Here is a 14059-nt window from a genome sequence, read left to right on the forward strand (position 1 = left end):
AGAATCTCTTGTGGGAAAAGTACTCTCTTACCTGTTAAGAAGAAGAGTAAGCGTCCCTCTTTCAAATGGACTCTTTCCCCAGCGCCAGGGGCTTCAGCCTCCAGGCAGTCTCGACGGCATCCTCCGTCTGGGTCCAGAAACAAGAGTCAACCCCAGGGACAAAAGAAGTCCTGGGGGAAGAAGCCTACTAGGCAAAACACTAAGACCTCTTCATGAAGGAGGCGCCCCCGCTCGCTCGAGTGGGGGGAAGACTGCGACAGTTCTCAGAGCTCTGGCAGGAGGACTTCCAGGACAGATGGGTAATCTCCACAGTAACCTTAGGGTACAAGCTGGAGTTTCAAGAATTTCCCTCTCCTCGGTTCCTGATATCAAGTGTCCCCAGAGACCCAGAGAAGAAGCAGTCGCTCCTTCTAGCGTTAGAGCGACTTTTGTCGCAGGAGGTCATTATGATGGTTCCCGCAAAGGACCAAGGATTGGACTTCTATTCCAACCTTTTTACGGTCCAAAAACCAAATGGGGATGTCAGACCCATTCTGGATTTAAGGGATCTGAACCGATTCCTAAGGATTCAGTCCTTCCGCATGGAATCAATTCGGACAGTAGTCTCCACCCTGCAGGGAGGAGAGTTTCTGGCATCGATAGACATCAGAGATGCATATCTGCATGTGCCCATTTTTCCTGCTCATCAGAAGTTTGCTTGCTTGCTTTGCTTTGAGATAGGAGGGCGCCATTTCCAGTTTGTGGCTCTGTCTTTTGGGATAGCCACTGCACTTCGAGTGTTCACAAAGGTCTTGTCCCCTCCTCTGGCCAGATTAAGGGCTCAGGGGATAGCTGTCATAGCATACCTAGACGACCTGCTACTGATAGACCAGTTGGTAGCCTCCTTGAATGGGAACTTGAGGACCACAGTCAAGTATCTGGAACACCTAGGTTGGATCCTCAACCTAGAAAAATCTTTCCTAAAACCAGTAAGAAGACTGGAGTATTTAGGTCTGATTATAGATACAAACCAGGAGAAAGTATTTCTACCTCAGGCAAAGATCACTGCTTTAAGGGAGCTGATTCTAACAGTCAGGACCAAGAAGGGTCCTTCTGTCCGCCTCTGTATGAGGCTGCTAGGAAAGATGGTAGCTTCATTCGAAGCAGTTCCTTATGCTCAGTTTTATTCAAGACTGCTGCAACACAGTATTCTGTCGGCCTGGAACAGGAAGGTTCAGGCATTAGACTTTCCGATGCACCTGTCTCATGCGGTGTGTCAGAGCCTCAATTGGTGGCTCATACCTGAAAACCTGCAGAAGGGGAAATCCTTTCTGCCGGTTACCTGGATGGTGGTAACAACAGATGCCAGGCTGTCAGGTTGGGGAGCAGTTCTGGAACAGTCTGCGGTTCAGGGGATATGGTCCAAGACAGAGAGGACCTTACCCATCAACATTCTGGAGATCCGTGCGGTATATTTAGCCCTAAAGGCCTGGACTATCAGGCTACAGGGTTGCCCGGTCAGGATCCAGTCCAACAATGCCACAGCAGTGGCCTATGTCAATCATCTGGGAGGCACCAGGAGCCGAGCTGCTCAAAAAGAGGTGAACCAGATCTTAGTGTGGGCAGAGAAGCATGTGCCATGCATATCGGCAGTTTTCATTCCAGGGATAGAGAACTGGCAGGCGGACTATTTAAGTCGCCAGAAATTACTTCCAGGGGAATGGTCTCTGCACCCCGACGTCTTTTGGGCCATATGCCAAAGATGGGGGGTTCCAGATGTAGATCTCTCTGCATCCCGATTCAACAAAAAGATAGACAGATTTGTGGCAAGAACAAAGGATCCTCTTGCATGCAGGACGGATGCGTTGGTGATTCCGTGGCATTGGTTCTCACTGATTTATGCATTCCCGCCTATTCTGCTACTGCCACGACTCCTTCGCAGGATCAGGCAGGAAAAAAAGTCAGTACTTCTGGTGGCCCCCGCTTGGCCCAGAAGGACGTGGTATGCGGAAATAGTAAGGATGACGGTGGGTTCCCCGTGGACACTACCGGTACGCCCAGACCTGTTATCTCAGGGGCCAGTGTTCCATCCTGCCTTACAAACACTAAATTTGACGGTTTGGCTATTGAGACCCACATTCTAAAGAGTCGTGGGCTTTCAGGTTCTGTGATATCTACCTTGATCAATGCAAGGAAACCAGCTTCCAGAATGATTTATCATAGAGTCTGGAAAGCTTATATATCCTGGTGTGAATCCAGGGGTTGGCATCCCAGAAAATATGTGATAGGTAGAATCCTGGATTTTCTACAATTGGGTTTAGAGATGAAGCTGGCCTTGAGTACCATCAAGGGCCAGGTCTCGGCCTTATCAGTGTTATTTCAACGGCCACTTGCTTCACATTCTTTGGTACGAAATTTTATACAGGGGATGACATGTCTTAATCCTCCGGTTAAGGCGCCTCTAAACCCCTGGGATTTGAACTTGGTTCTGTCTGTGTTACAGAAACAGCCTTTTGAACCAATACGCCAGATTCCTTTGGTCTTGTTGACAAGGAAGTTAATTTTTCTGGTTGCCATTTCTTCTGCTAGAAGAGTATCAGAATTAACAGCCCTTTCCTGTAAGGAGCCTTATTTGATTGTACACAAGGATAGAGTGGTACTGCGCCCTCATCCTAGTTTTTTATCGAAGGTGGTTTCAGATTTTCATTTAACCAATTCAGCCCCGGAAGGATTTACCCCCTTCCTGACCAGAGCACTTTTTACAATTTGGCACTGCGTCGCTTTAACTGCTAATTGCGCGGTCATGCAATGCTGTACCCAAACAAAATTTGCGTCCTTTTCTTACCACAAATAGAGCTTTCTTTTGATGTTATTTGATCACCTCTGCGGTTTTTATTTTTTGCACTATAAACGGAAAAAGACCGAAAATTTTGAAAAAAAATGAAATTTACTACTTTTTGTTATAACAAAAATCCAATAAACTCAATTTTAGTCATACATTTAGGCCAAAATGTATTCGGCCACATGTCTTTGGTAAAAAAAATGTCAATAAGCATATATATTTATTGGTTTGCGCAAAAGTTATAGCGTCTACAAACTAGGGTACATTTTCTGGAATTTACACAGCTTTTAGTTTGACTGCCTATGTCATTTCTTGAGGTGCTAAAATGGCAGGGCAGTACAACCCCCCCCCCCCCCCAAATGACCCCATTTTGGAAAGTAGACACCCCAAGGAAATTGCTAAGAGGCATGTTGAGCCCATTGAATATTAATTTTTTTTGTCCCATGTGATTGAATAAAGACAAAAAAAAAAAAATTACAAAAAGTTGTCACTAAATGATATATTGCTTACACAGGCCATGGGCATATGTGGAATTACACCCCAAAATACATTCAGCTGCTTCTCCTGAGTATGGGGATACCACATGTGTGGGACTTTTTGGGAGCCTAGCCGCGTACGGGGCCCCGAAAACCAATCACCGCCTTCAGGATTTCTAAGGGCGTAAATTTTTGATTTCACTCTTCACTGCCTATCACAGTTTCGGAGGCCATGGAATGCCCAGGTAGCACAAACCCCCCCCCCCAAATGACCCCATTTTGGAAAGTAGACACCCCAAGCTATTTGCTGAGAGGCATGGTGAGTATTTTGCAGCTCTCATTTGTTTTTGAAAATGAAGAAATACAAGAAAAAAACATTTTATTTTTATTTTTTCAATTTTCAAAACTTTGTGACAAAAAGTGAGGTCTGCAAAATACTCACTATACCTCTCAGCAAATAGCTTGGGGTGTCTACTTTACAAAATAGGGTCATTTGGGGGGGTTTTGTGCCACCTGGTTATTCCATGGCCTCCGAAACTGTGATAGGCAGTGAAGAGTGAAATCAAAAATTTACGCCCTTAGAAAGCCTGAAGGCGGTGCTTGGTTTTCGGGGTCCCGTACGCGGCTAGGCTCCCAAAAAGTCTCACACATGTGGTATTCCCGTACTCAGGAGAAGCAACAGAATGTATTTTGGGGTGTAATTTCACATATTCCCATGGCATGTTTGAGCAACATATCATTTAGTGACAACTTTGTGCAAAAAAAAAAAAATTGTCTTTTTCCCGCAACTTGTGTCACAATATAAAATATTCCATGGACTCGACATGCCTCTCAGCAAATAGCCTGAGGTGTCTACTTTCCAAAATGGGGTCATTTGGGGGATTTGAACTGTCCTGACATTTTATGCACAACATTTAGAAGCTTATGTCACACATCACCCACTCTTCTAACCACTTGAAGACAAAGCTCTTTCTGACACTTTTTGTTTACATGAAAATTTTTTATTTTTTTTTGCAAGAAAATTACTTTGAACCCCCAAACATTATATATTTTTTTAAAGCAAATGCCCTACAGATTAAAATGTTGGGGGTTTCATTTTTTTTTCGCACAGTATTTGCGCAGCGATTTTTCAAACGCATTTTTAGGGGAAAAAACACACTTTTTTAAATTTTAATGCACTAAAACACACTATATTGCCCAAATGTTTGATGAAATAAAAAAGATGATCTTAGGCCGAGTACATGGATACCAAACATGACATGCTTTAAAATTGCGCACAAACGTGCAGTGGCAACAAAATAAATACATTTTTAAAAGCCTTTACAGGTTACCACTTTAGATTTACAGAGGAGGTCTACTGCTAAAATTACTACCCTCGATCTGACCTTCGCGGTGATACCTCACATGCATGGTGCAATTGCTGTTTACATTTGACGCCAGACCGACGCTTGCGTTTGCCTTAGCGCGAGAGCAGGGGGGGTACGGGGTGCTTTTTTTTTTTTTTTTTTTCCTTTATTGACTTAACTGTTCCTTTCATTTTTTTTTTTTTTTAATCATTTTTATTATCTCAGGGAATGTAAATATCCCCTATGATAGCAATAGGTAGTGACAGGTACTCTTTTTTGAAAAAATTGGGGTCTATTAGACCCTAGATCTCTCCTCTGCCCTCAAAGCATCTGACCACACCAAGATCGGTGTGATAAAATGCTTTCCCAATTTCCCAATGGCGCTGTTTACATCCGGCGAAATCTAAGTCATGAAATGCTCGTAGCTTCCGGTTTCTTAGGCCATAGAGATGTTTGGAGCCACTCTGGTCTCTGATCAGCTCTATGGTCAGCTGGCTGAATCACCGGCTGCATTCTCAGGTTCCCTGTTGAGACAGGAGAGCCAGAGAAAAACATGGAGGGGGGGGGAGGCATTCCCTCCCACTGCTTGTAAAAGCAGTCTAGAGGCTAATTAGCCGCTAGGATTGCTTTTACATGAAAGCCGACCGCTGGCTGAAAAGAATGATACCAAGATGATACCTAAACCTGCAGGCATCATTCTGGTATAACCACTCAAAGTCGTGAATTGCGTACCTGAAGACAAAAAAATGGTTAACAATAAAACACAGTAAACGGTAAAGTATAAAAAATTGCATACCTGAAAAGCAAACATGATAAAACATTGCAGAATAGAATACAGTAAAAAAGAGCAGAACAATAGAGAGAGAGAGAACAATGAAACGACAACTATTTTTTTTTATTTTATATATTTATATATATATATATATATATATATATATATATATATATATATATATATATATATATATATATATATATATATATATATATATATATGTATATATTTACACTTTTTTTGTAACTAACTTTTATAACTGTAACCGGTTCCAGGTTCGGGTCTCTCAAAATGCGATGGCATCTTGGGAGACCCTGTGAAAGTGTGCCTAGTCTGTGCAGTGCTGTACGCTACGCTAATACTCAACTAGTGAATGGTAGCATTCAAAACATTCACCAATGCAAAGACCAGGATTGTCAGGACAGGAGGGACAATAATAGCGGGTGTAACGCCTATATCCGTGCTTGCTGCAGACACGACATCTTAGCGATCGCAGGGATCAGGCCTGACTCTGCAAATGCTGCAGTTATGTGTTTAGTGTTTTGTAAGATGCACTTGGGTGGGCTGGGCCGGGCGGAGGGGCAAAATGCAGGTGCTAGCAGGTATCTGGGCTGATCCCGCTAACACTGCGTTTTTGGGAACCCTAAACTGCTGGGGACGCTAGTATAGATCTGATCGGATCAGATATTGATCCGTTCAGATACTATACCACTAAGGGAGGCGCATGCTGCGTGCGTGGGTGTTAGCGGTACTGGCGCTAACCTGACGCTGCCTGGGGCTGGTGCTTGCCAGTTCACCAAAATGCTACCAAAAAAACTGTTAGCGATCGCAGGGATCAGGCCTAACTCTGCGAACGTTGCATTTATGCGTTTAGTGTTTTGTAAGTGTCAGTGATCGATCGATACTGCACTTGTGTGGGCTGGGCCGGGCGGAGGGGCAAAACGCAGGTGCTAGCAGGTATCTGGGCTGATCCTGCTAACACTGCGTTTTTAGGAACCCTAAACTGCTGGGGGCGCTAGTATAGATCTGATCGGATCAGATATTGATCCGTTCAGATACTATACCACTAAGGGAGGCGTATGCTGCGTGCGTGGGTGTTAGCGGTACTGGCGCTAACCTGACGCTGTCTGGGGCGACGCATATCACCGCCGGGCGATCAGAGGGCTAAACCTTTATTCGGTAATAAACGGCGGGTGCCCTGACACTATAACAAATAAACGAACTAACCAGCGTCACCCGTATAAGTTATACGGTGATCACTGATGAAAGGGTTAACTAGGGGGCAATCAAGGGGTTAAAACATTTATTAGGTAGTATATGGGGGTCCCTGACGCTATAAAACGCTGACGGCGAACCTAAATATTTACCTCCCTAACTAGTGTAACCAGTGACACTAATACAGCAATCAGAAAAATGATCGCTTAGTGACACTGGCGACGGGGGGGGGGGGCGTCAAGGGGTTAAAACTTTATTAGGGGGGTTAAGGGGGTACCCTAGACCTAAAGGGGGCTAACACTAACTGCCCTACCACACTAACTGTCACAAACTGACACCAATGCAGTCATCAGAAAAAAAAAAAAAAACTGCTTGGTGTCAGTGTGACGGGGGGGGGGGGGGGGGGGGATCGGGGGTGTATTGTGTGCCTGGCATGTTCTACTGTGTGTGTGTGTTTGTGCACTCACATTGAATTCTTCTCTCCTCGGCGCCGGAACGGAAAATACTGAGCCAAGGAGAGAGGACATCATTTCCTCTGCTGCTGTTTAGCATACAGCAGCAGAGGAATAATCCCATTGGCTGGGAACGATCGCGAGGGGGGGGGCCACGAATGGATGGCCTCCCCCTCACCTCCGATCGCCGGGGGACAAACGCCGACCGCCTCAGGCACCGGGGGGGGGGGGGGGGCCCGATAGGACCCCCCGCCCGCGGGAGGCAGATCACGTACAGGTACGTGATTCTGCCTGCCCGTGCCATTCTGCCGCAGTATATCTGCGTGATGTGGTCGGCAAGTGGTTAAACCAGGACATTGTTCTGCCTTCCTTTTTTCCAGATCCCTGTTCTCCGGAAGAGAGATCACTACATTTGTTGGATGTAGTAAGAGCAGTCAGGGCCTATCTGGAGGCAACTGCTCAGATTCGCAAAACGGATGTTTTGTTCGTGCTGCCAGAGGGTCCCAATAGAGGACAGGCAGCGTCAAAAGCTACCATTTCTAAATGGATTCGACAGTTGATTATTCAGGCTTACGGTTTGAAACAGAAGATTCCTCAGTTTCAGATCAGGGCACATTCCACAAGGGCTATTGGTGCTTCTTGGGCAGTGCATCACCAGGCCTCTATGGCTCAAATCTGCAAGGCCGCAACCTGGTCTTCAGTCCATACATTCACCAGATTCTATCAAGTGGATGTGAGAAGGCATGAGGATATCGCCTTTGGGCGTAGTGTGCTGCAGGCAGCGGTACAGGGTCCTCAGGTCTGATTGCACCCTACTTGGTCGTGGTTCCCCCCCCTCAGACAGCATTGCTCTAGGACATCCCATCAGTAATTACTGAGGCTCTATGTCCCGTGATGTTCGAGAAAGAAAATAGGATTTTTTATAACAGCTTACCTGTAAAATCCTTTTCTTTCGATGGACATCACGGGACACAGAGGTCCCGCCCCTCTTCTAATACACTATATTGCTTGTCTACAAAACTGAGGTATCCCTGCAGGGGGAGGGATTATATAGGGGGTTGAACTTTCTGATAGGGTGTGCCAGTGTCCAATCACCAGTGATACCTATATAACCCATCAGTAATTACTGAGACTCTGTGTCCCGTGATGTCCATCGAAAGAAAAGGATTTTACAGGTAAGCTGTTATAAAAAAAAATCCTATTTTTTTAATTCAAATATTCTGTGTGCCTGAATCTGACTGAGGGGAACAATCAGCACAAGGAGACATTCAGTTGTGCTGTTGTCCTTATGTGTTAACAAGGGAGATACTGATAAGGGAAAAGAGCAACGTTACAGAAAGATGGGGTCATCAGCCCTCTGCATCTCTTTTCGCTGTCCAGTCACAGGGTGGGGAACGGACAAGACCTCTAAGTAGTACTTAACTCTAGCAGAGAAAAAGTTGGTCTCCTGCCCTTACAGACAGGATTGTGGTGTGTGTGTGTGTGTCAGAGCTGTGTAAATCTCAGGACTGGATGGACAGAAATATAAATCATTTTGAAGGTATCAGCTTCTGCATTGTATGTATTTTGTCTTTGTACTTTGTATATGTGTCTGTGGAGTTAGGCATCAACTGCAGCGCAGGAAAGCTTGGCCACAAACCTGGTTCTGCTTTCTTGTAGGGATGTGTGAAGTTAAATGGGCAGAAACACAAATCCATTGGCAGGTAAAGAGCTCCAATATATATGGGGTATATTCATTGTGTATTAACCTGTTTGCAAGGAGTTCAGCTTTAATATAGGTTGATGTATTTGCTTAATTTATTTTACAGGAGGACTGTGGAATGCTGCATTGGAGGCAGGTCGCATTGGTGCAAAAGCATTTGGTCTGTTTCTGAGGTCACAGAGGATGTGGAGCTGCAAGCCTCTAGAGAAAAGTACTGCTGAGAAATTTAGAGAAACTTGTAAAGAGTTTGGGTTTGATGCTCGCTTTATACTGCCCCATAGCCCTTATCTCATGAATCTGGGCTCACCAAAACCAGGTATTGGTCTTTTGCCTTTTACAAATGAAAATTTGAACTGTTCCACTGTTCAATTATGTAATTTACTATAAAAAAAAGCCATGTGAGCTGAACATTGGGAGCTACTATATCTTTTAGAATCATTGGGTGCCATTATTATCTCCATTTTTCCATCAGTCTCCACAGAAAGGGTTAAAACACTGAGGTATTACATTCTGCTCCAGTTCGTGGGGTGTCACATGCAAGTAGCTTGACTTGGCATCTTTCCAACATTGCTCCCACTTTTAAGAGACACACGGTTTCACCTAGGTTAGTTATTGCTGCTGCCTACAGTGACCCTCCTCCAGCAATTGGAACCTCTCCTGCTTTCTACAGTTGGTTCTTAGTGCCCAAAGTCTTACTTTGTATACTCAGCTAAGTTGTTTCCATTGTGATGCAACATATTGGATCATATGCATAAGGGGAGCAGCCCCACTGAATTGGGTCTCCCTGGCTCTTGATCCACTGACAGATCCAGAGTGACCTACAGTGTTCTCTTTCAACAACCTGAAACTGACCGCCTTGAACATTATCTCCAGCTTGAGTTTTTACACTCCTTGCTTCTGTTGATTATGGCTCTCTCCCTCTGGGTTAACTCCAAGGCGTGGAGAGATTATTTTTACTTATATGGACGTGACGCTTGTCAACATAAAGATAGAGGTGCAACCTGTAGCTTCTACTAGTACTGCTATCAGTCTAAGGTCTTTCAGGGGCCTGGGGCCACTAAAACGTCAACAGTGCACATGCTGTTTGCAGAAGTTTTGTACTGCTTGTGCACTAGCGAATAAGGATCCTATAGAAAAACAGCAGGAGTCACTTTCCAAAACCTTGTTTTCACTGGCAGGCCCTGCATTGCAACTTGCCATGGTGTTAGTCTGGCAAAATTTAGGGGAATGGACAAAACCCAAGGCAGTAGATCCAACTTGACTGCACATTAATCCTTTATACGTTGCACATTTAGAGTCTATGCCAACAGCCCTGCACTACTGTGTAGATAGACTAGTGGATGTCTCCCATCTTATTTCCTTTGAGTATCCAATCAATGAACACGTGGGGAACTCTTAGGGTAAAATGTAAGAAGGGTTTGCTTGCACTTGCCCTTCAAGAGTAAACATTTCTTCGGAGCTGCTTTGGACATCCTCATCAAGTATGTTACTGGAAGTAAGTCATCTACCCCAACAAAATTAGTTAAACCTCAAGCTGAGAAGAATCACCTCTCATTTGAGTGGAAAAAGCATTCCTTTTACTACTTCTAGATTTCAGCCTCTAAGGCTGGCCATAGATGATTTCTTTTTTTTTTTTTTTTTTTTTCTTTTTTTTTTAATGCCTCTTTGGCATGAAGGGAGACACCTACTTTTCAAAGTTGGGGGGAAATGTCTGTTAGCCTTTGCGGACATTTAGACAGACATCTAATATGCTTTGGTACAGGAGATGGTTGGTCTCCTTGCTTCATGTCATCCAACCTTCTGCTGTCAATGCTCAAATTAGCAGACCTTCGTGGAGCCCTTGCAGTTCTTCTGAAAAAGGGGTTATTGCCCCAGTTACTATTTCAGGAAGTTTTCAGGGATTTCATTCCAAACTTTTCAGTTTTCAAACCAAAAGGGGGCATCTGCCTCATTTTGGATCTCAAGGCCCTAAATGTCTTCCTTCTTTCATGAAAATTCCATATGAAACCCACCAGGTCAGTTTATAGCTTCCCTTTATTAGATAACATTTTCTGGCCTCTGTAGACATCCAGGTCCCATACTTGCATGATATTATTTTCCCAGCGGATCAGTGATTTCTTTGTTTTGGATCAACTCTTCCAGTTTGTGGCCCTGCCATTCAGTCTATCTTCCTCACCCTGTGTATTCATCAAGAGTGTAGCCCCTGTGCTTGCCTTGCTATGCTCCCAAGGCATCCCCATTGTGGGATATAGTGACAACCTTCTGTTGAGGGAACAGTTAGCAGAGACCCTTTCCAACAGCGGAGGGTTCAGGCCTTCAAAAAGTTTTATTGTATGCTACATGCTCAGGAATCTGCATTGGAACTGACTAATCGCTTGGAGTACCTGGGTCTGATCTTGGACACCATTCAAGCTAGAATTTTCCTGTCACATGACAAACTTTGAATTCTTTGTTTTCATACTCTGACTCTTCTGCCAAAAGTTGACCGACTCTTCACTTTTGAATAAGAATCATAGGGCTGATGATTGCCTTCTTTGAGACAATCCCTTCTGCCCAGTTTCACTCCAGACCCCTTCAACTCAACATCCTGTCAGACAAAATAGGAAGGGTTTCTGGATTAACTGATTCGCCTGACACTAAAGACCAGGTTGTCTCTTACTTGGTGGCTTAGGAATCCAGATCTAGAGTTGAGGAAATCCTTCCCTCCTGATCTTTTGAAGGATTATCATAATGCAAAGCCAGCCTCACAGATTGGTAAGATGTCTTTAACACCCTAATGGTGTAGAGGACTTAATGCTGGAGGAATATTGACTCTCGCTTGAGATTCTGGATATCTCAGCTGGACGGTCTCCCAATCAGAATATAGTTGTAATGCCTTGACAGTGACATACATCAACCATCAGGGAGGAACATAAAGTCTTGCTCAAGCAAGAGAAGTAGGAAAGCTTTTGCCCTGGGAAGAACTTCATGTTTGCCGTTCACATTCCAGGCCATAGATTTATCTCAAGTTACAGAGATCATGTGTCAGAAGCAGCAGATGCTCTGGTTGTTCTGTGGGAACATTAAAACTTGATCTACACCTTTCCTCCCCTGAAACCCTTTCCTTCTCTGCTCCGCAGGATTGAAATAGAGGAAATTCCAGTAATAATCACAACTCTGGACTGGCCCAGGTGGATTTGGTAGCCTGACCTAATCAGACTCTGTGCTCTTTCAGCCTGATCTGAACCTGATCCTCTGTCCCAAGAACAGGTCTACCATCCTACTTCACGGTTACTGGCTTTAATGGCATTGCTGTTAAACCTCAGGTTTTGAGGGTCATGGGTTTCATTGACTCTGTAATCCCCACAATGTTAAAAGCCTGGAAGTTCACTTCCTGCAAAACCTACCATCCCACTTGGAAGGCTTATTTTGCTTGGTGAGGAAACTTTCATCCCAGAAAATTGGGATGAATCCTGAACTTTTTACAATCAGGCCTGGAGCAGCAATTGTTGATCTCAATTGTTTTGAGATTTGCAAGGCTGTCAGCTGGTCTTCTGTTTATACATTCTATATGTTTTACCAGGTGGATGTTCTGGTCTCTCCTGGTGCCAGCTTTGGGTGTAGGCAGTCCCCAGTTTGGTATAGTTGGGATTGCTAGTGTTTTGTTTGCCTTGTTGCCCACCCCTCAGTTGGAATGCTTTTGTATGTCCCAAAAATCTATTGACTGAAAAAGAAATAGGATTTTTGTACTCATCGTATAATTCTTTTCTTGGAGTTCATTGAGGGACACAGGTCACACCCCTCTGTGTTTATGATCCTGCTCTCTGCACTGTTTTATTACAAACTGAGTCCTGCTAGGAGTGATAAGTGTTACACCTGGCTGGTCATCGTTTGTTTGCCAGTGTCCAAATCCCCCTGTAGGCAGCAGTATAACCCAATTGTCATTGAATACTGTGTCCCTCACTGAACTCCAAGAAAAGGATTTTATGCTGAGTACAAAAATCCTGTTTTAGTGGTAATTTCTTTTCAATCAAATAAATATTAAAAATTGCATATACTTATGCCATATTTACCACTTGAAATCCAGCAGGTAGCAAAACCTATGCAAGCTGTAAGCTACCTAAAGCAAGGGTCTCAAACTGGCAGCCCTCCAGCTGTTGTGAAACTACAAGTCCCATGAGGCATTGCAAGGCTGACCGTTACAAGCATGACTGCCACAGGCAGAGGCATGATGGGACTTGTAGTTTCACAACAGCTGGTGGGCCACCAGTTTGAGACCTCTGACCTAGAGGCTCTTACTAGTTAATATGCTAAAAATATATAGCTGAATGAGTCAGTGGAGGGACAAGATACCCTCACTCCTATCAGAGAATGGAACATCTTAACTATAATCCAAAACAAAACTAAGATTAAAATAATCCTGTATAATAAAAAAATACTCTTTAAAATGCATATGGAAATGATTGCCTGTCTGATCAGTAATTTAGTGTATTATCCATTAGTTGCAGTAGTGCACCAGGCCATTCTATCGCCATAGCCGCTAAGGAAGGGTGTTGGTAGCACCAGGCACCTGGGACACATGCCCTACATCTCTTGCCTGGTGAAGCATGGGTGTCTGTAGTGCTGGGCACATGCCGTGCATCTTTTGCTGGTGACCCAGGTGCCTAGGAAGCTGCAACCACCTTGTTTTATTTTTTCTTTAGCTCGGACATGTTTTTATGGACATAAATGTGTGTTTTAGTACACAGTTTATTATTGGATATGCACTGACCATTTTTTTTTTTTTTTTTTTAATGAGTGTCACTGTTTTTACAACACATTTTATGGATATATGTTTATTGTGCACAGTTTTAGTTGATGGGTATCATTATTATATATATACAGACCATTTGTTTAATTGATTTGATTCTCACTGTGCATTGCTCTGGTTAATAATTTTTACTTATTTTTGAACTGTACAGGGTTTATTATTTTCTTTATAGCTCTGTATATTGGTGTTATTGATTTAAAAAAAAAATATCTTTGTGATATTTGTACAGCTGCTAGGGGGTTTTATTTAATACCTTAACAACATTTTTAGGAGTGTAGAATATTTATTTGATAACGTTTATTTCCCTGATGGCCAGAATAGGGAAGTTTTGTCACATGTGCTGAGCAGTTACCATTGTATTGTACAGGCATGAGGCAGTGGCAAAGGCACAAGTAGAAAAGCCTGCAGCCAGCATTGTGGGTCGTAAAAGAAGCAGACCGGCTGCTTGAAGGAAGGAGACCGCTAGCGAGGGTGAGGGGAGGA

General features: G+C 43.9%; 1 protein-coding gene across 6 annotated transcripts in view; it reads left to right on the top strand.

Annotated features, from left to right (window-relative positions):
- Window positions 1-14059, top strand: part of LOC141103222 (probable endonuclease 4) — a 168157-nt gene that overhangs the window by 66378 nt on the left and 87720 nt on the right. For all 6 annotated transcript variants that reach the window (XM_073592572.1, XM_073592571.1, XM_073592577.1 and 3 more), the window contains one exon: window positions 8894-9103. In XM_073592572.1, coding sequence (XP_073448673.1) covers window positions 8894-9103 — 210 coding nt within the window. The remainder of the gene's footprint in view (window positions 1-8893; window positions 9104-14059) is intronic.

Source organism: Aquarana catesbeiana, linkage group LG07 (assembly GCF_042186555.1).
Source record: "Aquarana catesbeiana isolate 2022-GZ linkage group LG07, ASM4218655v1, whole genome shotgun sequence".
NCBI classification, from domain to species: Eukaryota; Metazoa; Chordata; class Amphibia; order Anura; family Ranidae; genus Aquarana; species Aquarana catesbeiana.